The following is a 25,015-nucleotide window of genomic DNA, read 5'->3' as shown; positions in this document are numbered from 1 at the left end:
TCAGCCCTGTGCTGTAGAGCTCCTGGCCATAGCACCCCCAGTATAATGACTTTTTACTGCATCTCAATTGAGTTTACATGGAGTGATCGTGGATGCCAGGCCATCTGATGCAGCATTCTGTCACTCTCTCTGTCTCTGTTAAACTGTCATTAGAGAGACTGGTGACACGTCCTGGGGACCATTAAAAAAAAAAAAAAAAGGAAAATGCTGGTTTCACTTACTGCAAACCAGATGGGATGACGTTCTGCTGCAGCATGCTGTACTTCTGAAAGTCCTCAAGTTTGCCTGTAGTTCTGAAGAAAGCAGTAACGCCTCCCCAAATCTCACAAAGAGTTCTGTCTTTTGGTTTTTGGAAGACACGTTGCCAAGAGGTCAAATGGTAATACTCTGTTTGTTTTAGTTGGAATGAATGACCTTTTCTTTGGGGGACATTGTTTTGTTTTTGTTTTTTATATTGCCGTAATTTCCAGACTATAGAGCGCACCTGATTATAAGCCGCACCCATTACATTTTTAATGGATGTAGGGAGTGAGAGCGCACAGCCGAAGTGTGTTGGGGGTGCGCGGTCATGTTTGATATACAGCGTGAAGGGGAACAGTAATAAAAGAAGTTTTCCCCCAGAAGAACAGTGAATGATTCTTTATTAACCCGCTCTGGAGGCTCTGAGGGTCCCAACGGGGAAGTGAACAACCAAAGGAAGATTCGGTGGAGAGTATTTACAAAGAACGATGGTACACATAGTTTTCAAAGTTCTAATGAAATACCTGAGCTTCTCTTTCCAAACAGTGCCTGTGACACGGCAGTAATGCGGCAGCAATATGGTAGTAAGAGCACTAACAGGGTTGGTAAAAAAAACATACCGGTAAAAGTCACTGAGAGCAGCAGTAACTTCCTCTGCGCAGTCCGCGCCTCCTGTGCACTGAAACCATTGAAGTCTTCGGATTGGAATAGCGTCAGATATTCTTCGCCACGCTCTCTCTCAGTGTCTCCTTCGTTGTCGTTGTCAGTGTCACTCTGAGGCAAATTCACTCCTGAGCTTGCTCTGTCCTCTCCGTCACGCAGCAGACCGGCTTTTCCAAACCCATTGGTGGATTTTTTCACACTGCTTTTAACGATTGCTTTTAACTTGAAAGCTGCGTCATGTGCATTTCTTCTTGCATTTTCCATGATGAGTCTGTTCGTTCTATTCATTCACAAAGCAGGAATTTCCATTAAACTTGCGTTTTCCTCGACACATATACCGTATCCCCCCATGTCTCACTCTTACCCTTTCTGCATGAGCGCCCCTAGCGGCCGTCAGAAAAAATGCATTTAAAAAAAAAAGGGAAAAATGCTTAAATTAGCCGCATCATTGAATAAGCCGCATGGTTGAAAGCGTGTGACAAAAGTAGCAGCTTTCAATCCGGAATTTACGGTACCCCCATATAACCATTTACATCATATTTGATACATGCATTTCTGAGACCCCTACCTCATTAGGGTGATCAAAACATTCCTTAAAAAGCCATTGTAGAAAACTAGAACCATGTTTTCTGCCCTGTAATTCATTGGTCATTTTAAAATGACTGCTTCCATGCTGCTTCACAAAAACCTTTGGGGAGAAACGTTTTGCTGGTTTTCAAAACTTTATTGTGAGATTCATCTGGTATTCATTTTTTATATGACTGACTACCTTTCTCAATATAAGAATTAACATTTTAATAGTTAATTCTTTATAATACAGTTACAGTGGACGAAGAAAATGCTTTTTTTCCGGAGCACTCATGTACATGTGCAGGCCCGTCTAAAGTTTGCTAGATACAGAAGAGTTTTGGGAGAATGTCCGATGGTCAGATGACACCAAAATAGAATTTTTTGGCAGTAGTGGGTCATCAGGGCCATCAAGCTCTTCTCTTAAGGCCTACAAAATGTCTGAATCATGTCTTTATTATATTTTGTCCATGCATACTTATTAAATCATTTCAAATGGTCTGTCCATTCTCTTTTATTGTGTTTCTGGTGGTTATGCTGCTCCCAGACAGATGTATTTTCACCTTGGAGCATTTAACCAATCGCATTTCAGTTGTCCTTTGTTGCCAGGCAGGGTAAGGGTATCCACCATGAGTTGTGAAGGCCTCCTAATGCAAAATCAATGTTGGTCATTCATTTCCTTCAACCAATCAGATTTTGAGTTGGTGTCAGCAGGGCCTTCTAGCAGGCTTAGGGAACATCACAGAATTCAGACCTTCTGATTGGACAGAAGTTTCAGGAAGTCACATGCAGCCTTGTCCAGTTTGACACAGAGCCACTGAGAACTTTTTGATCTGTCTCGGTTAAAAACAGAGCTGACTATAATGTACGCTATGGAGGATTTAGCAGAAATATCTCCACCTGATCTCGACCTCCTTCATGAGTGAGAGATCATGATGCAACCGAACCGATTTGTGTGTTTGGCGCTGACCGTCCCCGTGTCCACTGCGTCTGTTGAGCGGACATTTTCAGCTCTAAAGTGAATTCAAACCTACACAGAAACAAAACTGGACAGACTCGGCTCTCAGCACTGACCTTGGTGGAATAGAAAATAACTTCTTGATGGAACTGAAGCGCAGTAATCTACATGACAGGGTGATGGAACTGTTGAGGAAGAGAGGAGGATCGATTTGGGAACAAATAATCTGATTTTTTGATGAGTGAAATGATAAATATTATAATAAATAATATTCCAAATTTATTTGGTTGTTTACAGTATTTTTTGCTGGCTGTAGTTGCATAAAGAGATTTGTTTACTGTTTAGTTTATTCAGTTTATTTAGAGGCATTTATTGTGGCTACAGGAGCTTTTAATATGTAATGCAAAGCTTGTTTCTGCGTCGTAAAATGGTGCATGAGGGGTTTAGTGATTTAGACCGGTGGTTAGAGACCACTGGGCCGGTCCGCGGGAAATTTTGGCACCGGGACGCACAGAAAGAATTTTTTTTCCGATTTTATTTATTTATTTATTTTTTTTCCGAAAAAAACATTTTATTTTGAAAAGTGACCGGATTCTCTCTGTTACATCCGTCACACTTATCATAGCAACCAGAGTGTGTCGCGGTAGAAACGATGTTGCTCATGTGAAGTTCTGTTGTTGGTGTGACGTTATGAGGACACCGCTAATAAAGTTGCACATGATTACACAGTGGATTTACGTTCATTATTATTATTGTTATTATTATTACTAAAGAGAAATTCGGTAACACTTTATAATAACTATCCGTTATAGCTAGTTAACAAATCATTAATAAAATCTTAACAAATCATTAATAAACTCTTAGTTATTGAGCAATAAATGACTTGCTAAATAACTTAACAGTTAGTTAAGGATTTATAAATGTATCTTATAGATAGACAGCAGATAACTAACAAGCTTTTAGTTAGTGAGCTATAAATGACCTGTTACCCGTATATTCATGAGTTCTAACTGTACCTTATTAATTAGCCAGATGATGAAGAAACTGTTAATAAATTACTTACTAATGACTTATAAAGAATCAGTTAATACTTTAAACATGTTACTAGGACGTTATTATAAAGTTGCAGCTATTCCTCGTTTCTTCACTATTTGTAAATGAGGATCAATTCCAACTTTATAATAACGTCCAAATAACATTTACGTAAGGGTTAATGGCCGACGAAGTGTGCGGTTACTACTTTTTAACGCACGCGGTGGAAGCCTGAACCGTCCGACTGATTGAAAAAATATATTTTTCAATCAGTTTTAGTACTTTATTCTTGTTTTTTTTTTCCGATTTGGATCACTTTTCTCATAAACATAAACGTAACATATAGTCCGCGTCGCGCAGCACCACCGCTGCAGTCAAGATTTGGCGATATATATATGCTGATCGTCCCGATGGGTTGAATAAAGCATCAATTCAGAGGGAAAGTTAATCGCTTACCGCTTGTTTTTGCCCCGATGATGAAGCAAAAGGTTGTTTTACAGAAGCCGGCGCAGTGATACAAATCATTTAAGCTAGCCAACCGGAACTTCTTTTTTCACCGTGCGGTTATCAGGTTTTAACGCATACCCAGCAGCCAATCAGAATCGAGTATTCAACCGGACCATGGTATAAAAGCTAATAACTAATGCTTAACTGGTATATTAACTCACACTTTACAGGTCAGTTGTTAATAGTTTAACCATCTGCTAGTGAAGCTTTGTTGAAAAGCAAATGGGTGGGACAATTTCAAGGTACAAAAATATGTAATATTCAAAATATCAGATGCTTTATCTCATCCTTCTTTCACTAATAGCTTTTTCTGTTTACCGTACTTGACCAAAGAAAGACCACAAGTTAAGTGTTGAACACTGTTTATTCCTTTTCCACACATACTGAGTCGTCACATGGCAGATCAGCAGAATAAAACGGAATTTTAGAACTTTTTGAGCAGAACAGAAAAAAAGAAATGAATCTATAACAAGCCATTGGCACTTTTGCTGTAGAACAATTTGAACTCAATATATTTGGTCAACCGGACCTGAGCAACACTGAACTACTCTGTGACACCATCCCGCAGTGTTTCAATACCTAAGCTTTCCTGGACAGAGGAATCAGTTTTCCCTTCTTCTTTTGATGTTCAACATCCCTCAAAAGGTTTGGATCACTATTTATCACTTCCAGACATTTTTTTGAAAAGTCCTGAAGTCGTTGCTGTGGCGTGTGGGCACCCAGTAACTCCTTATATGTCTTTGGGGCCACCACAGCCAATTCACAGATCGGAGCATTGCTGACAATGGTGTTTCGGTCAACACCGACCTTCTGATATGCCAAACTCAGCTTTCTCCCTTTCTTGTAAGCCTTTAGGACTTTCTTGTATCTCTTGATGACCTCTTGAGGATGACGTGCTGAAACAGATAGAAATTTAAGTACAACAAACATACAATAAGTGAATAAACACAGGGACACAAACACAGATACTATGTGGTTGCAAAAAGGGATGAAGACTACACAAACAAGGCAATTGGAGAGTTCACAATACTATACCCACCAGGAAATACATTTAAGACATTTTTTCACACAAAAACAGAAAGAAAGCTAGACAGACATAGAAAGATAGATACAGACAAACAGAGACACAGAGAGACAGATGTGATGTCTCCATGCTCGACACCCTGACACACATGAGGGGAGTGGCCTTTTTGCTGTCCTGTCTTTACGCTTACCTCTTTGCCTGCTGTGTTCCCTTTGTGTCTTCTTTTTCTTTCTTTTGTCCTTTTTTTTTTGACTCCGGTGGCGGTGCATCTTTTTGTTCTTGCGTTTTTTCTTCAATTTCTGATCTGAAAAAGCAGTTGATGAGGTGCTGGATGAAGAGGAGCTGAATGAACTGAAGGACGAAGAAAAAGAAGATGCACCAGGAGATGTGTTGGCCGAGGAGGATGAGTCAGTTGTCCCACTGTTATCTGTATGAACAACATGATAGAAAACACAATTCAATTGTTAATTTGAAATTATGATAATACAAGTTCACTCGCATACATTCTTTTAACATTTGCATTTCCCAAGACTTACTATTTAATTAATCAGCATCACTGTGGGTCATCAGTTGAACAGATGTGTTTGCTGTTAATCGATGCTACAAATAGGCTATTATCTTTAAGGAACTAACTGTGCAATAACACACTTGTGTTCCAATAGACCTGGCCAATAAATTAATTTGATCAATTAATTCAAATTTGTAGTTCAAGATTTTCCCATTTTTTTGGGAGAATCTGGCCTCTATTTACCCAGCACTCTGCTTTCTTGGAGTAAATCTGTCCTTGTTTTCTCTGCATGTTTTAGTTAGAGTTTCCAGTTGCATGACATTAAAAATGTCTTCATGCCATTTACAAATTACTTTTAGATCATTTCATTTTCTTAAAAAAGTTGTCATTCTCGTCAGCTGGTCCAGACTACAGTTGACCTTGTGGGCGATGCATGGGGGTCTTTTTAAGTGACATGTTTTGCTGCTGTGCTAAAGGAAACAAAGACAACTTATTTGTGATAGGAAATGAAACACATTATTGATGGTGGCTGGTGAGTCAAAAAATAAAATTTGGTCACTGTGGTGGTGACTTTAAACTTGGAGCATCAAATCACACGCAGCAAAATCCGTTTGATGGTCGTTAGCAGAAGAGGGAGTATGAGGACAACCTAGACAAAGTTTTTTTTTTTTTGGCCATAGCGCCGAGCTCCATGTTTTGATGAGGGCCTTCTCACTGTTAAATATTGGCCTTTCTTTCCCTTAATATATATATTTTACAAAGCACCAAAGTATTATTGCCAGGTGTGCAGTCCTGTTTCAAACAACAAACAAAACTGTGGGCCCACTTACTTTGACCAACTTGTTGGCAGAGGGAGTCTCTCTCCTTAGTCAGGTCACTGATTTTTTTGGTGACTGTGTGCTGCTTCTTCTTCTTGGCCTCACATCGTTTAAGCTCTTTCTTCTTAAAATGCAGAAATGCTGTTGGAGCTACAGTTTCCTCAGTATCTGAAATGATACCATAAAGAACAAATTCTAATTAGAAAAGCCAGGTTAGGGTAAATGTATAAAATATGACCTTTAAAAATAATGTTTTGATGTTCTGAAGGGTCAATATTATACAAATATCATACAAGAACGGCAGAAGAGCTTAGATAAAATCCACCAATAAGCGAATTAACAAGAAATGGCTAATGAAGAGCAAACCTTCATTAGCCAAATGTTGCTCTTAATTTTACTCCTCCATCGTCAAATTTGGTCATATTTAGCACCTAGTGAGTTTTTAATTTTGGACCCCGCCTGCATACTTTTATCCTTGGAGTGTTTTTCTTGTTTCTAAACTGGACGCTGATGTTTCTTTAGATCCTTTGTCCATTTTTCACAACCTGGTATAGACTTTTCTGTCTGTCAAACACCCAGAGTCATGATGAGTGAGATGATGGAAACAAATTCACTTTGATGCAGACTCGTTTTTTTCTCTGCTTCCACTTTTCATAAAATCCAGTAAACCCAATAAATTACAATAATTTATGGATAAAAACTATTTTTTTATTTAGAAAGCAGCTGCTGGTTTGTTGCGGGATCTGGAGTCATAAGCGGTGTCTGAGCTCCTCCCCGCCTCTGTACCTGTTCAGATGTTCACGTCCTCTGCAGCCAAGTTGGTTTGCCCCGCGCGTTAACCCCCCCCCCACACACACACACATACGCGCGCGCCGCGCACATGCGTACGGGCTGCTCCAGTGTATTCTTCACAGTGCAAATACTGTAATTACAACAAGTACACACGACAGTAAGGGTGCCCTTGCGCACATTTCATTAACTTGGACGTGGAAATGAGCGGTTTTTGTCTAGAAAAACTGCGCGCGGGGGGGTACATTTTTGGGGTGCTCGTGGCACGAGTCGTGCAGGAAGATTGTGCCCTAGCCAGTGGCTTCACTAATATGGTTGAAGGTTGAATTGTGTAAAACAAATCAATGACTCCGATGTTTGATCAATCTCAATCAAGCTTCTTTTCATTGAAAGAAAATATAACACGTTTGCTTACCGACACCGTCATCGTCCATGTGCACATCCGGCTGGTCCACAGTTGAAGTTTCCCTCTCCTTCGAAATTCCCGCTGTTGACTTTTTCCTCTTTTTTCCGACAGTACCTGGATTTATGCGGTAGTTTGCGCATTCCCGCTGGGGTTGGACATTTTACCGGACCGTGTGTTCATCTCTATGCCTTGAAATCAATTTAAAGAACTTGCTACGTGACTCGTGAGTGAAGGATGGGCGCCTCTGTCTAGGTTGTCGCCGGCTGCAACTAATCAAAATGGGCCTACAACAGTGATTGACAAGTTGATAACCAGCCGATATGATCGGGGAGGCCGCATGGCACCGCCCTCAGCCCATGAATACGAATATGATTGGCTTGGTTTCTCCTCATCACACCGATTTATTATAGTTTGCAATTCAAACGTAATCTGGCGGGAGTTAGTCACTGAAGCTCAAGGAATAGTGTGGTGAGTGCGCGGAAAAACGGAGGATAAGAAAACTAAAATCATGCCTGGTTTAGCCACTGAGCTAAGACAGCTTATCGAAGGAGAAACTAAATCTACAAGGAGACACAAAGTCTTAATCAAATGGCTGCAGAAGAAAATACTTCTAAGAAGACGGATGAGATGCAAAGAATGCAAACACAAGATGAAATTCAGGGAATCAGTCTGTGTGGATAACTATGCATGGTAAGTTTCTTTTTATTGAATAAAATGACAACACACATTGATAATTTGTTAAAGAATTTCTTGTGAAAATTAAATCTATTTATTGTGCTAATAAAAGGGCATCTTAACTCATGTTAAGATTATGGGTAAACGTGCTGACTATTGTCCTTCTTGCCAAATTTTTGAAAATCATAATAAACTTTTTTAACTCCTCAATTTATAACCATCTGCCTTCTGCCCCTGAGGTAGTAAAGTTGAATTTCGGGATTCATCAGCTGAGTCATCAGTTGGGCAGCTACTGTCCCGATGACTCAGAGCGACTTAGACCAATAACAGTTTACTGATTTCAACATGGCGGCGCTTGTCTCAGGAACAGTGGTGCACCTCGTTTCGTCCATTGTTTTTACAGTTTATGAGTTAACGTCAGTGTCAATCACAGATCCAAACCACATCTCCCCAGCTCAGCCTACCTTCACCAGCCCCACTCCTTTTTTTTTTTGTTTTGCATTTTTCAAATCATGGGCTGAGAGTGGAGTCAGCATCCAACTGCCCTGTTGGGTTACCCTTTAATTTCTAGATACACACTACTATAAACTACACAATGTACATGATTACAATACGCTAAAAGGCTGTGCATATCTGCTATAAAAAATAACAACACCATTGAAATATATTAATGTATATGTTATTGGAGGTCCTTGCACTAAATATTTCTAGTTGGGCTTTATGGCCAAATACACATTACTTTGGGGGGTCCTTGACTTGAACACAGATTTAGAATCACTGCTTTGGCCACTACCTTGGCCTATGTCATAAGTATTTTTATTTGTATATTTTCAGGATTTGCAAACACCACAGCCACAAAGGAAGGAAACTGAAGAGGTCTGTTAGACACAAATCTATATTCAGCAAATCAAAGGTCTCCCTCTTCAACTGGATGCGGTTTCTCTACAGGTACACTATTGCATTGGTATATTATTTTAGAATGTCTGTCTTTGACATAAAGTGTTTATTTCTATAGAAATACAATATAACTATGCTGCCATAAACAATACTTGGAGACTGTACTTACTAAAATGTTGCTTTTCATCTTATGTAAGATCTAGTCATGTAGATAAGTGATTGGAGTTATTTCACTTCTGTGATTTATTTTGCTAAAAGTTGTAATTTACACCTTAAATTTTTGGATTTTTTGTGTATCCAACCAAAAAGAAGACAAGAACTGTGGTGTAATAATAATTTGCTCTTTCATTAGATTTGCACAAGGCCTGTGCCTAAGTCAAGTGTATATGATAAGTGACGACATTTCTGGGAGCTCAGCAACACTGTCCAAGATGGCTCGAAAGCTGCGAGATGTTTGCACCACTGCAATGGACAGATATCAACAAGCAAGAGGCCAGTACATCGGGGGGCAGGAGCAGTTTTTCACAGTTGATGAGAGCCACTTTAGACATAAAAGAAAGGCAATCAGCAATCACTATTATGTAATAATGCAAATATACAAATTATTGAATGGCAGATATTTTTTTGGTTTGATGAAGAATAGTTCCTAATATTTCATGTTTTCAACAGTATGGACGGGGACGAATGGCTGGTGGGTGGAAGAGGAAGAAGTGGGTGTTTGGGATGCTAGGTGTTGACCGGAGGGGGAGAAGACATGCTAAACCTATTCTTCGCTTGGTCGAGAGAAAAAGAAGGAGAGATCTGGTGCCGCTTATAGCTCACCATGTTAAAGTAGGCTCTAAAATAATAAGTGACGAATGGGGGGCTTATCACAGTGCTTTACCTGAGCTAGGTTACACTAATTTCACTGTCAATCACAGTGTGTCATATGTCGATGCCCAAACAGGTGCACATACTCAACACATAGAGAGGGCCTGGAGAACAGTTAAGGAAAATGTGTGGAGACTCAGGGGAAATCGTACAGAAGAGTTACTGTTAGACCATCTCAGAGTTATTGAATGGCATGAGTGGCTTGGCCGTCAACATCGCAAAGGGCCGCTAGGACGGGTAATCCATGACATTGCTGTGATGTATGGACATTAAAAGATCTGTTTGACCAGCGTTCTGCTCAAAAAGTTCTAAAATTCCGTTTTATTCTGCTGATCTGCCATGTGACGACTCAGTATGTGTGGAAAAGGAATAAACAGTGTTCAACACTTAACTTGTGGTCTTTCTTTGGTCAAGTACGGTAAACAGAAAAAGCTATTAGTGAAAGAAGGATGAGATAAAGCATCTCATATTTTGAATATTACATATTTTTGTACCTTGAAATTGTCCCACCCATTTGCTTTTCAACAAAGCTTCACTAGCAGATGGTTAAACTATTAACAACTGACCTGTAAAGTGTGAGTTAATATACCAGTTAAGCGTTAGTTATTAGCTTGTAAATGTTATTTGGACGTTATTATAAAGTTGGAATTGATCCTCATTTACAAATAGTGAAGAAACGAGGAATAGCTGCAACTTTATAATAACGTCCTAGTAACATGTTTAAAGTATTAACTGATTCTTTATAAGTCATTAGTAAGTAATTTATTAACAGTTTCTTCATCATCTGGCTAATTAATAAGGTACAGTTAGAACTCATGAATATACGGGTAACAGGTCATTTATAGCTCACTAACTAAAAGCTTGTTAGTTATCTGCTGTCTATCTATAAGATACATTTATAAATCCTTAACTAACTGTTAACAGTTATTTAGCAAGTCATTTATTGCTCAATAACTAAGAGTTTATTAATGATTTGTTAAGATTTTATTAATGATTTGTTAACTAGCTATAACGGATAGTTATTATAAAGTGTTACCAGAAATTCCACCCCCGGTCCGCGGTAAACGTGTCTTGCGTTGGACCGGTCCGCGGTGACAAAAAGGTTGGGGACCACTGACTTAGACGTAGCACAACTGAATGCCATCATCATGATGGAAGAACATCATGATTTGGGGCTTTTTTTAGTAAAGGGACCAGGATGACTGATCAGTCTAAAGGAAAGAATAAATGGGTGAATGTATCGTCAGATTTTGAGTGAAAACCTCCTTCCATCAGCAAGGGTATTGAAGATAAAATGTGGCTGGGTCTTTCAGCGTGATAACCGTCCCAAACACACTGCCTGGGTAATGAAGGAGGGGTCTGTAAGAAGCATTTCAAGGTCCTGGAGTGGCCTAGCCAGTCTCCAGATCTCAATCCCATAGAAATTTGTTGGAGGAAGTTGAAAGTCTGTGTTGCCCAGCAACAGCCCCAAAGTATCACGCCCCTAGAGAAGATCTGCATGGGGGAATGGGCCAAAATACCAGCAACAGTTTGTGAAAACATACAGAAAACGTTTGACTGCTGTCATTGCCAACAAAGGGTATATAACAAAATATTGAGTTAAACTTTTGTTGATGTCCAAATACTTACTTTCTATCATAATTTACAAATACATTTTTAAAAAATCAGACAATGTTATTTTCTGGATTTTATTTTTTCTCATTTTGTCTCTTAGTTGAGGCATACCTATGATGAAAATTACAGGCCTCTCTCATCTTTTTAAGTGGGAGAACTTGCACAGTTGGTGGCTGACTAAATACTCTTTTGCCCCACTGTAATTCTGCTTTCATTTTGTTCTCTATAAGAAGCAAGTGTAGATAATTGATTAATGAATGACATTTGGCTTTACCGCTAAACAATTGGTGCAGAATGCTCTTACCATTGCAGCCAGAAGGCTGCTGTGTTTTAAAGCGTCCTGGTGGTTTGTGGAAAGTAAAAAATCAGGGGTTTTATGTGTCGATGTTTTAAAATGAACTAGCAAAAACTTTCAGAACATAGCAAAACAATGTTTATGCCTGCCAGCAGGAGGAAGACAGCTCGTCCCTTTTAGACAGATTTTATTTTTCACTTGGACCTTTTGCCTTTTTAAATTGATAGTTTTGAGCTCTGAAGTTTCCCTGAATGTATTCTTATTATTATTATTTTTTTTGTGGCTAGGTTTAGAATAAGTTCAAAATGCGTTCAGTGTTCTCTTTGGCGCATTTACACTGCAGGTCTTGATGCCCAAATCCGATTTTCTGACTATATCCGATTTTTTTGATGACCCGCTTACATCATCTTTTAAAAGTGACCCGTATCCGATTTTTGAGTGAAAATATCAATGCTGAAACTATCAAACATAGAGGTTCTGAGGACTACGTAACGTAGCAGCATTTCCGCCTTCCGCGGACCTGAGCACTGACCGCACGGATTTAAAAAATTATGTGCGAGCAGGCCCTTAATAATAATCGTAACAGTAATAAAAGCACATTTAGAAGATGCGTGTTGGTCCAAACGGCAAACGTTTAGCATGGTGAAACCCTCCCCTTTTTGTTGTGTTTCTTTTGTGTGACTGCGGTTGTCATGTAGGCAACGTAGCAACTTAAGGAGGCGTTGCCTTAGGCGCCTCCTGAGGGGATGCGCGGGAGCGGAAAAAAGAGGGCTGCTCGGCCTGTTCCAGAGCAACGGTGTCCCGCTTGATTAGTTACTGTTGCTTTTCGACGGGGACCGGACCGGAAATAGAAGCGGTTCCGACAACGGCCTGAAGCCTGAGGCTGAAAGGTAACAGCTACTGGGGCTCCAGCTGTCCTCGAACAGCAAAATCAGTGCACAAAAGCCCCATGAATAAGTTATGTGATCTCAGTTGGTGGTGTCCTGAGTTGATGTCACTGACGTACGACTCGCATTTACTGGGGAATATCCGATTTGTCTGCTTATATGGCACACGCAAATCCACGTATCCGATTCGTATCCGATTTATTTCCACATATGAATGAGGCCTGTATCTGATCTGAGAAAATCGGAATCCATGCGCTTTTGTCCTGCTTACACGTTCACCGGTCATATCCGATCTGTGCCACATGAGAGGAAAAAATCGGAATCGGGTCACTTGAACCATGCAGTGTAAATGGGAAATTTGTTTTTTCACGTACTACTCGTCTGTCCACCTGAGACATCCTGTTTGTCCCTACATATCCTGCCGGCCTTTTTATGATTAGCTGATCTATGGTTGTCCTTCTCTGTGTCCAGGTACGGCCACGGCTTTGAGATATTCTGCCTGGCATCCGACAGTACCGGGACGCTGGTGGCATCCGCATGCAAGGTCAGAGGATGAGACTCAAGACTGCGAAAATCAAAATGACATGATTCTTCTGCAGGGAGGGCATTTGATCAGAGGAGATGGTTTTAAACACAAATGTGTTCCTTTTTACACTACATCACTACCACACGTCAGTCACACGTTGATTGTATCTTTGTTCTGACCTTGTCTGATAATTTCAACACATAAGGTACCCCAACAGAGCCCAATTTCCCTCTTTCATGTGTCTTTTTCATGCTTGTTTTCCCCATTGTCATTCATATGTTACGACATGCTATGTTTTTGATTACAATATTCAGTGTCATTCCACACAAGAGAAGGTCAGTAACTGATATGTAAAGTGTATTACAATTCCATTTTCAAACAGAAATCTTAAAGTTCTGTGGAGGAAAGAGTAGACGGAAAATGCTTAACAGTTTTTCTGTGTTAAAACCACCAAGAAGAATATCTGTCTGCTTCTTGAACTTGGAAAGTGTAGTTAAATTGGAAAAAAAAACAACAACAACCAAGTAGTAAGAGCCACACTCGGAAACTTTTCCAAATCAGAAGTAATAAGCAAAAAGGGCATCATTATGCCTCATGTTATCCCTACGTTCACACTGGGCATGTGACGCACCTTCAAGAATGTGCTCAGCGCACATTCTTAAACGTTTGTTTTGTCCATGGTGTTCACACTGCACAAGCAGGGTGGGGCTTCTTCTTTATTTTATTTTCTACTGTTTACTACCTACAGTTGGAAGAGGCTTGGTGCAAATCTTACACCAAGCATTTCTTTGACAACTCTATTGCGATATATACAAGATTTGGTAACATAGAATTCTGGCAATTAGACATAAACCTCCATGATCAATTTTCAAAAGGTTGGCAATTCTATGCATTAAAAGGAACGCCATCCAAACGTCACTACCACATCTGAGTCCCTGATTGGTCAAAGTTTGACCTCATTTAACTTTCAACGCGCCTTCAATGGCTTTGGGTTTTGTTTGTAGAGCTGGAAAACGGTTGTAGAAAACTTCCATGGTGATGCATGAAAGTGAGGATGTTTAACGCAGAAGCCCAAAAGGTGATGTTCATTGAGAATTTTCATTGAAATTGGTCACTTGATTGTGCGTTGCCGAGGGCAGTGCAAATGTAGCTTAAGTCCAATGCTATGTTCACACCGGGCTCGGAAACGCGTGTTTGAGCGACTACTTTCACTAGAAAGTCTTTTTAAAGGCCGTAATTCTATGACACTAAGTCTTTCATATATCGAAATAGAGCTGTGAAAGAAAAAGCTTGGAGAAAGATTCACAAAATTTGCTCCGCTTTGACATTTCATATCAGGGCTCCAGACTGCGACCAATTGGTCGCATTTTGCGACCAAAATTTGAGAGTGTGCGACTGAATTTTACATCCAGTCGCACATGTGCTACCAGTAAATGTGCCTCCCCCACCCTACGTATTTTTTTATACATTAAACGTGGAAGGGGCACGTCAATGATCAATGAAATAATCAATGAGACGCGAGCGCACACGCACGCAGGCAGACACACACACTCGCGCACATACTCATGAAACGCGAGCACGTACACCTTTGCGTGATACCTGTCTGTGAGGCGGCCACTGCGTGTGAGAAGAATAGGGAAAGCCACTGTGAGTGGCTAAAATGCGTGTAGGGGGAGGGGCCTAGAGATAATCGAGTGCGCGTAAACATCTGTGGGAAGGAAACTGAGACAGATATCATCACAACCTGATATGTGCATCTGAGCTATGAGTAAGCGAACTATTGATTCGTTCTTCCGACCTGCAGCTGGTGTACCAGTGCCAGAGTGTACAGCAGGGGTCTCAAACTCGCGGCCCGCGGGCTATTTGCGGCCCCCAAGATGATATTTTGCGGTCCCCGCCTTAATATGAAGGTTTAATGTTACTGCAGCCCGCCAGTTTGTATGAATGACACTTTTTCATTGTCGTGCGCGAAGCTGACAAAGCAACCAATCACAGTGGTGTATATGACTCTTGGGGGGCGTGACAATGACAGGGCTTGAAAGCAGGAAACCTGCCCCCTCCCCGGACCACATTAAGGAGTTCCTTACTTTCCTTTAGAACGTATTTATTCGCTCGTAATTTTCTAAATGCATGCAGTCCGTGCTGAACTTTTCTCTGGGCCGCACAGAACCGGAGGAATTGCAACGATAGACGTGTTTGAGATGAACCGGCGGCTGTGAGATGAAAGCGAATCTACAGCAAGACTGAAGGAGTACAGGAAGTTGGAGTTGTCCTTAACATTCAATTTAGTTTTAATATTCTTCTCCCCCTTAGTATGATTTGTGTTATTATATATTTTATGATTATTTTAATGTTTTGAAATGGATGTAGCCTTTCTTAATGAATTGGTATTTTAAATTATTTTAATTAATCACTCCACTACAAAAACCATCAGGACACATGTCCCATAATGCATTGTTTTGTAGTCTGTAGGGCAGCTTTTAGTCAGTTCAGTTTCTAGCTGTGTCCGGGTAGGTTTGCCCCTTGCTCCCACCCCTTTCTCGCGATATTTTTGTGATGATTGACAGTTGATGTTGGAGCAAAAACAAAAATATATGTAACACACCAGGTGATCTGCGCAGCGTTGAGTTCACCTGGGTGATCTCAAACACGCTTGTTGTGCATCTTGGCTGCACCTATTTGGTGTCACAAAGATAAATTTCCATCCGTTTTCTTTACTTATTTGTACTGTCATGACAGCGATGGTGCTGTCAGTTTACCTTCTTGTTGCATCTTCAAAAGTGCAGAATAAAATGTGACACTGAATTTGAAACAGCACATTGTAATTTCTGCATCTATTATTAAAGTATTTATTAGTAATACAGTGGAAATTAGTAGATTTGGTTAGAATGTTGATTTACGGTATGCGCCCCTAAATTTTCTGGTTGTGCCCCTAAAATTTTCAGTTAGGGGCCACTGTGCTCCTAGTGAAAAAAGTTAGTCTGGAGCCCTGCATATGCAGACAGTTGCTGGTGTGGGGTAGCGAAAAAACTCTTTTAAACCCCAGCAGGTTCAAGAACTCACCTTCAGCGCACTCTTCAGCACGCCACACATGCCTGTTGTGTACGTAGCTCAATAGGTTACAACACAGATGCTAAGCTCCGGAGACACATTTGAAAATGTCATTTTAAAATAATGTAGAATAATCTGGGATTTTATTGTGAAAAGATGTGTTCTTAAACTGGCTTTTCAGGCATCTAAAGCTGAGCATGCTGCAGTGATCCTATGGAGTACAAGCACATGGCGTCAACTGCAGATGCTGCCGTATCACACTCTCACAGTTACCCAGATGGCTTTCTCGCCTGACGCTCAGCTCCTGTTGGCAGTTTCCCGAGACCGCACCTGGTCCTTGTGGAGGCGGAGCCAAGAAAGTACAGGTAAGAAAGAAGTTGCATTTTATAAATAAAAAATGATAGGTAGAATCAATGTTTTTATCAAAGTTTCTGTATTAATAGAGGTTAAAACAATGAGCAGGTTACCCATTCAGATTTGTTAAACAGATTTTGTCTTAACCTTTTTCTGAAACGTCAAAGCGAAAGTAAAAAAAAACCCTGACTTGGCGCTAGTCTGTGGACCAAAAAGGATTGGCAGCTGCAGCCATAGAGAATCTGCATGCAAACTGAAACCAGTAACAGAGTCCAAGAGTAGGATGGCGTTTAGAGATCTGCCCCCTAAAATGGGTCATAACTACTCAGTTAAACTTCCACAGTTAAATAATTAAGAATTCTCATCATAATCCAGCTCAGTATGAGACAATAGTTTATCAGGGTGATTTTCTTGCATTCTAGTTTAATCACAAATAAGTTTGTCTGAACGTCAAAACAACAACACAGGAGTCGTTCTGGCAGACATTAGTTGTCCCACTTAAATGAATGAAACAGAAATTTGTTTCAAAATTCCTTCCAAGTTAGCTGTCATTGTTAGATTGTGTTCTCTAATTAATACTAGGAAGAGCCAAATGTGTATTGCTTTGTTGAAGGTACTCCGCGAAATATCTAACAATAGAAAAATCCATTTACGGTTGTGTCTTTTTTTGCGCATGTGGGTCACTTCTGGGTCATTTCACGGTCACACTGGAGATCAAAAAAGTTTGCATTTAATTGGAAATGTGAACGGCCTTGCAAACAAATCAGATTTAAAAAAAATCGGAACTGAGCATTAAGCCCTGCAGTGTGAACGTCGCCTTAGAGTCTACAACCTACAAAATGTTTTGTGTTAGTGATGGGTAAATGAAGCTTAATGATGCATTGAAGCCAATTGGTTGTGCAAAGCTTCTTGAGGCTTCATTTGCTGCAGTAGAACATCTGATGGATGCAAATATATCAAGTGGTAAGAATTCAAAGTGTGTCAGCAAAAACTAAGAAGAACACAAAGTACAATAAATAAATAAAGTTTGGAAAATGTTTTTTCACTGACAGCAATTCTCCATCACACACCCACATTTTGAATGAGGGATTCTTATTGCTTTCAAAACCCATGTAGTACAGTCTGAAGCTTCGGACGTTAAAGCTCCTCCCCTAAATGAAGCAAGCCTTGATCCATTACTTCCTGGACACGCCCCTTCCCTACTCGGCACACGCTTTGAAGCTTTAACGCAGATCCTCACATCACTAGTTTTGATCGCTTTCCAATGCTGGCTTTGCTTTCGCTCTTGTAGACAGAGTCTACAACCCGCAAAGTGGCTTTTTGGCAAAACAAAATGATCACCTCTGCATTGGAAATGGTCTTTGAGTCTTTTTTAGGTTTCAGGGGTAAATAATGAATGTTTCTTTGTTGATGTGTGCTTAAAAAAACACTTGAGTATTCCACATCAGTGCCCACTTGTCAAATAATCTGTTCGTTATAACTCCAGGACTTTGCCCTGTTTTTGCTCAGTTAACAACACGCAACACGACGTCCTGGAACTCTGACAGGTAGAAACTTTAACAAGAACAATAATAAAGTGTGAACGTTGCATCTTAATTGTGCTGACAAATAACCTCCATTTAGGAGCTGCTGATATAACAGGGTGCTCCTATTTATAAGGGACAGTCTCAGCCGGCTGACTTGGCGATGAGCAGAGCAGCACACATAAAAGCCCAGAGGATCCCCCCCTCAGGTGCACCTGGTAATGCATCTCATGTTTCTGCTGGATGCTCTGAATGGTCCTAATGTGCACTGAAGGAGGATAAGCAGACCTGTTCGCCCATGTTTGCCTGTGTGGCGAGCTGCACGGCGACATAATTCCGTGTGCCTGTTTGTTATAATGGGAGGGGGGGGGGGGCGGTCTGGGGTACCCGTCTGCTCCGGTTGGCTGCTGAATCACTCAAGGTGATTGTGAAGAACACACTCGCGCACGCACATTGCGCACACACTATCCCACCAGCTAGGCATGGGAAGGTTAAATGAAGTCCGTGCTGATCAAACAGCGACTCTCGTATCACCACATATCATCGTCTTTCTACCCGCTTTGGCTCAGCATTTCCTCTCCCTGTTTTCCACGTCTAACTTGCTCTCCCTTGCGAATCTTTTTTTCATACTTGCTACCTTTTCTTCTTTTCGTCTGCAATTTTCCATCCGGTCTGCATATTCCTTTGCACACGTTGCTGTGCAGTCTAATCAGCCTCCATTTACGTTCAAGTGTCCTGCTAAAGAATAAAAGTGAGGACCACGTTTTGCTTGAGTCAAATAATTCTGAGTTGTGTGTTGGTGAGACGCAGATGGAAAGCAGTTTCCTCAGTCATTTGTTTTACTGCAGTGTGTGTTCTCCAATGAAGGGCACGGCTGCCGCAGATTCAGAGACCGACAGCTGCCAACAGCATACAAACAAGCTCCCGAGGGGAAACCAATCGAGGCTCTAAAATGACTCTGGTCGGGGAAATGCTCTCCAGCAGGTCATAAACCAAAACTGGTTGAAGGGAAGGGCTGGAAAGATGGTTCTCTCTGTCTGGTTGGGTTGTTTTTTTTTTTTGTCACCTCAGAGAGGCTTTGTGGCCACAGAGCAGTGAAGCACAAATGTCACAGTGCAATAATCATAACAGCTCATCCTCTCCTGGAGAGGACATCAATAAATTGTAGCAAAACATAATATTTTAGTGTTTAAAAAAAAACAATTTTTTTATGTTCCTGCAGAGCCTCCCTTCTCAATGTATGCACACACAGGAAAGGAGACAGCCATGCACACGCGAATCATCTGGTCATGTGACTGGAGCCCAGACAGCAAATACTTTGTGACATCAAGTCGAGACAAGAGGGTAACTTTCCAATGCTGCATTTTTTTCTATGAACATAACCAGCCTGTCTGATTTGGAGCTAATAGAGCAGTGGAGGTGAATGGCTGCACTTTGTTCGATTTTTGTACATCTGCAGGTGATCGTGTGGGGTCCCTGCAGACGGGACGGCTCTGAGGAAATGGCGCCTCCTGCAGACATCAGGCCATGTTCCTCAATCTTGGATGTGGGCAATTCTGCCACTGCAGTAGCTTTCTGCCCTGAACTCTGCTCTGATAACAGGTACACACTCTGAAACACACATTCACATCTTTGTGAATGTCTGTTGTTCTTAGACCACACTTAAAAGATTGAAGATTTACAGTTGATTTAAAGACCCACTCTGATGAGATGATCTTTTTAGCATGTTCGTATGGCAATTTTCTCATGATGGAGGACATATTTATTTAAGTCTGGGGTGGGAGGGGCTGTAAGCTGCTTGTAAACAAATGGTGACGGAAAGTGTGGGCGGGCTTTCTCCACGCCCTCCACTTTTTTTCTCTGCGCCAACAGTCCTGCCCACAACTTAGAGGTGAACTTCTGATGAACTCGTGTCTCTCTGCAGAAACTATGTCCTAGAAAATGACAATTTTTTTTCCGATTTTGCTTCAAAACAGCATAAACATGATTTAAAGACCTCTGGGAATGCTTTTCCAATAGATCAAAAGATGACCAGAGTGGCACTCTCTATCCATCTATTTAGTTCAATATTTTTTTTTTTATGCTGATTGTAACGCAACAATAGGTTGGAAAGGAGAAGGAAGGAGTCAGAAATCAAATGTAATCCATTCATGAAAAAACCTCTTATCTTAGAAAAATTAAAGGTCAGTTTTCAGTTTGTCATGTGATTCATGCTTGTTTGAAGATGTGTACAGCTTAGACGGGAGCACAATAGTGAAGAATAACAGCTAATAGCAAAGCAAATAAAAAGTATTGTTTGCCCCAAAATTATTGAGAACACGTCTGGGATTGTGTTCTCTCCAAACAGGATAACATGAAGTATTTTATTGTCGTGGTGCACTTATTTACAAAAAGCACCGCCTGTTATTTAACCACATTTGCCCTCTGTTGTCATCACTGGTCTAAATATGTTCGGAATTTAGGTTTAGACCTGAAAATATTCATAAAAGAAGAATATCAGCAGATTTTTTTTTTTTTTTAGCAAAATTGTTAATATTTATTGTAAAAGAACATTTTCTTTTTCTGATTTCTATCATAGTCTGTTTATAGACTTCTTAGTTTAGTCAAGATTGGTTGTAAAGGCTTCAGTTCACCTTTCGTTGGGTCAATGTCTGTGTAGTTTAGGGAGGACTGAAGGCTAAGAGCATAGGGACTGCAGGTCCTCTGCAGCTGCTCTGCATGCTTATGAATGAGTGTTCTGGTATGTTCCACAGCTATCTGCTTGCCGTTGGCCTGGATTGTGGACAGATCCTGCTGTACAGGTGGAGCCCTAACCAAAAGGAATCTGGAGGAGACGACTGGATCAGCTGTGGAGGAACAAACGCATCGTATCTTTTTTACAGATGGCCAGATTTGAAAGCCCTCACATGGCTGGGCAGTTTTTATTCTAATGAAAAGCTCTGAGATAGTTAGGAGATGAAGACCGAGTTCCCACCCTAACCCCTACATAGTGTCCTGTATCGTGCGTTCCCCATTTTGTAGTGATGTCCGAATCTACAATTCCAAAATCAAGTGCCCTGGAAATTTTGCAGAAGTGTCTGCGAAAAACCAGTGTGCATCGATGATCACTAGATCGGCGAATATAGACCACAATGCATTGCGCTGGAACAATTTTTGTCAAAAAAATGTATTTACGTTTATTTTTTTAATAAATTATCAACATTTTTATCTTAAGAAGACGGTGGATTCATAAACGATCATAGCAAAATGCTCATATCAATGAGATTTTCAGTTCGTGAAATCGATGAGGTCATGTTCGCAAAAAAAAAAAGTAGCGAGCACTATATAGTTTTTTAGTAGTTAGGGGTTAGAGCGGGAATTCAGTCAGAACCAAACACTTCAACCTTAGTCACATGCACCTGTACGGGTGCTGTGGGTTTTCGGGTTGTCCGGACCTGTAGAGGGTCGGAGGGAAGAGCAGCTACATCTTAAGGGAAGTGCAGGTGGGTCTTGCAATTCATTTGAGGCCACCTTAAGGGACGTCATGAAAATGGAACGAACCATTGTTGTGCGTGTGATAAGTCTATCGTGAAGTACTTGTAAGGATAATCCAAGTTACATTCACTTATGACAAATAGATGATACTGTCATAGGGTAACGTAAGATTACACTACTCATGAGTAAGGTGCGTGTACCGAGCACACGTGAATGCCACATGCACCTCAGTCTACGACTAAAGTTTTTCGCCCGTAGACAGCCCGTATTTACCCAAAAGGGCAGTAACCAACCATTGACTGAACATGAAAAGTGGACTTGGTGACCTTTCCCCACCTCCCATTCCACATCCTGCGTTTTTAAAATATTTTTCCTACTATTCAAGTTATGAAGTGACCGATCAGATGTCTCAATGAAATGATGGGGTCTCGTGTCAAAAGTCGAAAACGTTTGACAGATATTGTGCAACGTGCCTTCATTGGGTGGGGCTATGGCCTTCCAACAATCTCACTCCTGACTGGTGAGAGTGGTTGCCTTAGAAACGTTGACTCAGACTGACTCCGACCAATCACTGCTTACTGACGTCATCTGGCTCCAACACTGCAACATCCAAATAGCGGAAAAGTGGCGACTGAATTGACTTGATTTCATTAGAACCATAAGTAAGTAATTTCCTATGAGCGACGTCACCCTCACTCAGTCCAGTTCTCATCTACAGTCAACGCTTAGGTCCGAAGTTTGACTGTGTCTTCCTCATTTGAGCCTAGAAGCAGGTTGTGCTTAGAGAAATACTCTAGACCAGATTATTTGACACATTTTGCAAATTTTGAAAGGATTTGACTTTATATTTAGCACTTTTACCTTATCAGGCTAAGATTTTTCAATGACCGTCCTCTGCGTTTGGGTTCTATAGGGGTTAAAAAACCTGCAGAAACATTGTAACTGTTCCTGTCGTTTAAGCTTGTTTTCCTTCACCTCACATCCCTTGCAGGCAGAGCCACACGTTGGCGGTCAAACGGCTCCGCTGGAGGCCCAAGGCCGGTCGAGCAGGTACACAGATCAGCGACGAGGATGCAGAGGGTGACAGAGAAAGGGAACTTGAAGAGAGCTCCTGGGTCCAGTTTGCCAGCGCCAGTGACGACCACGCTGTCAAAATCTTCAGCATCAACAAACTGACTCTCTAACACCACGAACACTGACTTCATTATGTCTTTCTCGCGCAGACACTTGAACCCAGGGCCACAGGCCTGCATGCCACACAAAGACCACAGTGGCTTGCAGTGAAGGTATTCAGTCTGTGTGACAGCCAGACGAGGGAGGGGTCAGTTGCAGGACAAATGCACAGCACACAAGCCCTGAGGTCTTTCAGCACAGAGCTGAGCTAATCTGAGGGGTTCAAACCGTAGCCTAAAGGGGGCATTTCACTGGGACATTTCTATGTGGCTTATATTCAGTCTGGAACTGTGGTGCATGTCTGCACTAACTATAGACAAACAAGTATTTGGATGAAGTCTTTAAACCATAAACGATAAAAGTGATCATTGGTCTCTGGTTCAGAATGTCATTTTTATAGTAAATGTATTTTTTATTTCAGCAATTTTTTTTAATTTTTTTTGTTACGTTTTTCTAAGTTTAAGTTAACAATAAAACAAAGACGGCATATAGACTCCACAGTTCTCATGATTCTTTGCAAGCTTTAAAATTTGTGACTTATAACAGCTTTACAAAATTCTTCACAGTACTTGGTCAGTCTTTAAAATAGTATACATTCCTGTTCCCAAAAACGATATGTATATTTTTAAATCCTTTTAATTATATGTCTTTTTTGTTTCTATAGATATTAGTGGCTGGTGTGTTCTTTTTTGTTTAGTTTAACATACGCCGACTTCTTTCTAACCAGCCAATCACACGGCAGCAACTCTAAGCTTATATCCACGTAGATGTGAACAAGACAATCTGCTGCTCAAATGTACATGAGTTCAGTTTACCTGTCTCCAGGTTACTGGAAAACTATACATCAGCACACTCAAAAAAGAAAAATTGTTGGGAAATATGTATTTTAAAGGTTAAAATAAAATAGTTATTTTAAAGACGCTGTTTTTGTTAGGTTAAATGTACAATAAACAAGCTCTTAATGCTGCATCAACACAGGTGTGACTCATAAACCCAGTGCACTTGTGCACACAACAGCGCACCAGACTGCCCTTAAAAATGCTCTGTTGTCCTCTTTGTTTGTCTTACAAAGGCCTGAAATGTCATCATTTCAATGGTGGAAAATGGAGCTCTAACTTCCAGTGATAATCTTTAATTATTCACCTAAGATGCCCAGGGTGCTATACTGACACATAATAAAATGGTTTCTAGAATTCCCTCATTCACTCCTTTTCTAAAGCATTGCTCCTAAGGCCTTAGCCACCTTTGTCAGGGGTTTATCTTCCACGCCACATGAAACCAGTTTAGCCATTAAGCAACAGCACTCAGAGAATTCTAGACTTCTTATCCTTCCCTTTCCCCCCATTATGGCAAAACCACCTCATCGAAGGCACACTGCAAGGAATGGGGAATGCACTTTATGTAATTGGGAGAGGAAAGAACCTGCTACATCTGTATAGACGCATTGATGGAAATACGAGTGGCCTTTAATGCAGATTGAATTTTCCATTAATGTGTACACCTTATGAAAGGAAAAATGTCTATGCCCATTACAGACCATTTTTAGTGCCTAACAAATAGTGCTGTTATTTGGCCTTTTTTTGGGGGAGGGTATTAATCATATATTAAAGGAAGCTTGGATGGATACATCGCAGAAATTTCAATGTGGACTTTACTTGAAAATGTAGCTAATTTCTTGTCTTTGCCAATTTCCAAATTCACCTATAAAGGATTTTCCACATTAAGGGGTGCAGTGACCCGTCAATGAATGGTCTATTTTTGTACGTATGTCATATTTAAGGTGCACTGAACCATAAGGCACATATTAACTCTAGCTCTTGTTTTAAACGCGGGTACAGGATAGCCATGTTAGAAGGGTTAGCCGAGTTAGCGAATTCTACATGTAAGACACATTAGTGTATGAACACCCAACCAAACATTGTAACCACGCCATGTAGCCCTCACAATCGCTTTGACACTAGTAAGCACAACCAGCATTAATGCATATAAGACCAATGGTCACATATATATATATTTTTTTACTTGTCCTGTCCAACAGCTGAGCAAACAGATGAGACCTGAAGGCCTTTTGTGTTGGACATATTTTATTTTAACAACAGGGGTTATGAATCTTCTGACAAACCAGAGGTATGTCTGAATAAACCCCTTTTGTAATTTTAAATAA

The 25,015-nt window shown here is 40.7% G+C and overlaps 2 protein-coding genes across 4 annotated transcripts in view; one reads left to right on the top strand and one right to left on the bottom strand.

The window, feature by feature from the left end:
* The window catches only part of elp2 (elongator acetyltransferase complex subunit 2), a 63,956-nt gene extending 39,381 nt beyond the window's left edge, over nucleotides 1–24,575 (top strand). The window contains exons 17-22 of one of the 2 annotated variants that reach the window (XM_023959778.1): nucleotides 13,222–13,294; nucleotides 16,509–16,692; nucleotides 19,427–19,548; nucleotides 19,664–19,806; nucleotides 20,958–21,071; nucleotides 22,670–24,575. In XM_023959778.1, coding sequence (XP_023815546.1) covers nucleotides 13,222–13,294; nucleotides 16,509–16,692; nucleotides 19,427–19,548; nucleotides 19,664–19,806; nucleotides 20,958–21,071; nucleotides 22,670–22,862 — 829 coding nt within the window. In that variant the 3' untranslated portion in view covers nucleotides 22,863–24,575. Of the gene's footprint in view, nucleotides 1–9,021; nucleotides 9,136–9,436; nucleotides 10,346–13,221; nucleotides 13,295–16,508; nucleotides 16,693–19,426; nucleotides 19,549–19,663; nucleotides 19,807–20,957; nucleotides 21,072–22,669 lie in introns of those variants that run through there. The other variant, XM_023959779.1, reaches the window with a different exon arrangement.
* LOC110013846 (coiled-coil domain-containing protein 106-like) lies at nucleotides 4,313–8,043 on the bottom strand. 2 transcript variants are annotated; one of them, XM_023959781.1, is made up of 5 exons: nucleotides 7,522–8,043; nucleotides 6,330–6,485; nucleotides 5,371–5,418; nucleotides 5,182–5,295; nucleotides 4,449–4,863 (listed from the first exon to the last, which is right to left on the bottom strand). In XM_023959781.1, exons 1-5 carry the CDS (start codon nucleotides 7,538–7,540, stop codon nucleotides 4,547–4,549), a joined length of 654 nt encoding a protein of 217 aa, XP_023815549.1. In that variant the 5' UTR covers nucleotides 7,541–8,043; the 3' UTR covers nucleotides 4,449–4,546. The 2 variants fall into 2 exon arrangements, with proteins under 2 accessions (XP_023815548.1, XP_023815549.1); XM_023959780.1 differs by having other exon boundaries at nucleotides 4,313–4,863; nucleotides 5,182–5,418.
* Nucleotides 24,576–25,015: the final 440 nt, after the last annotated feature.

The sequence above is a fragment of the Oryzias latipes genome, chromosome 11 (genome assembly GCF_002234675.1).
Source record: "Oryzias latipes chromosome 11, ASM223467v1".
Lineage (NCBI taxonomy): Eukaryota > Metazoa > Chordata > Actinopteri > Beloniformes > Adrianichthyidae > Oryzias > Oryzias latipes.
Note: the sequence above shows the minus strand (reverse complement) of the source record. Positions and strands in the feature narration are given on the sequence as shown.

Excerpts from the sequence above, each read along its gene's own strand:
- LOC110013846 (XM_023959780.1), bottom strand. Across the intron at positions 5,419-6,329 it reads CTGCCAACAAGTTGGTCAAA|ATAACAGTGGGACAACTGAC; the intron begins GTAAGTGGGCCC and ends TTGTTCATACAG. Across the intron at positions 4,864-5,181 it reads GGAACACAGCAGGCAAAGAG|CACGTCATCCTCAAGAGGTC; the intron begins GTAAGCGTAAAG and ends TATCTGTTTCAG.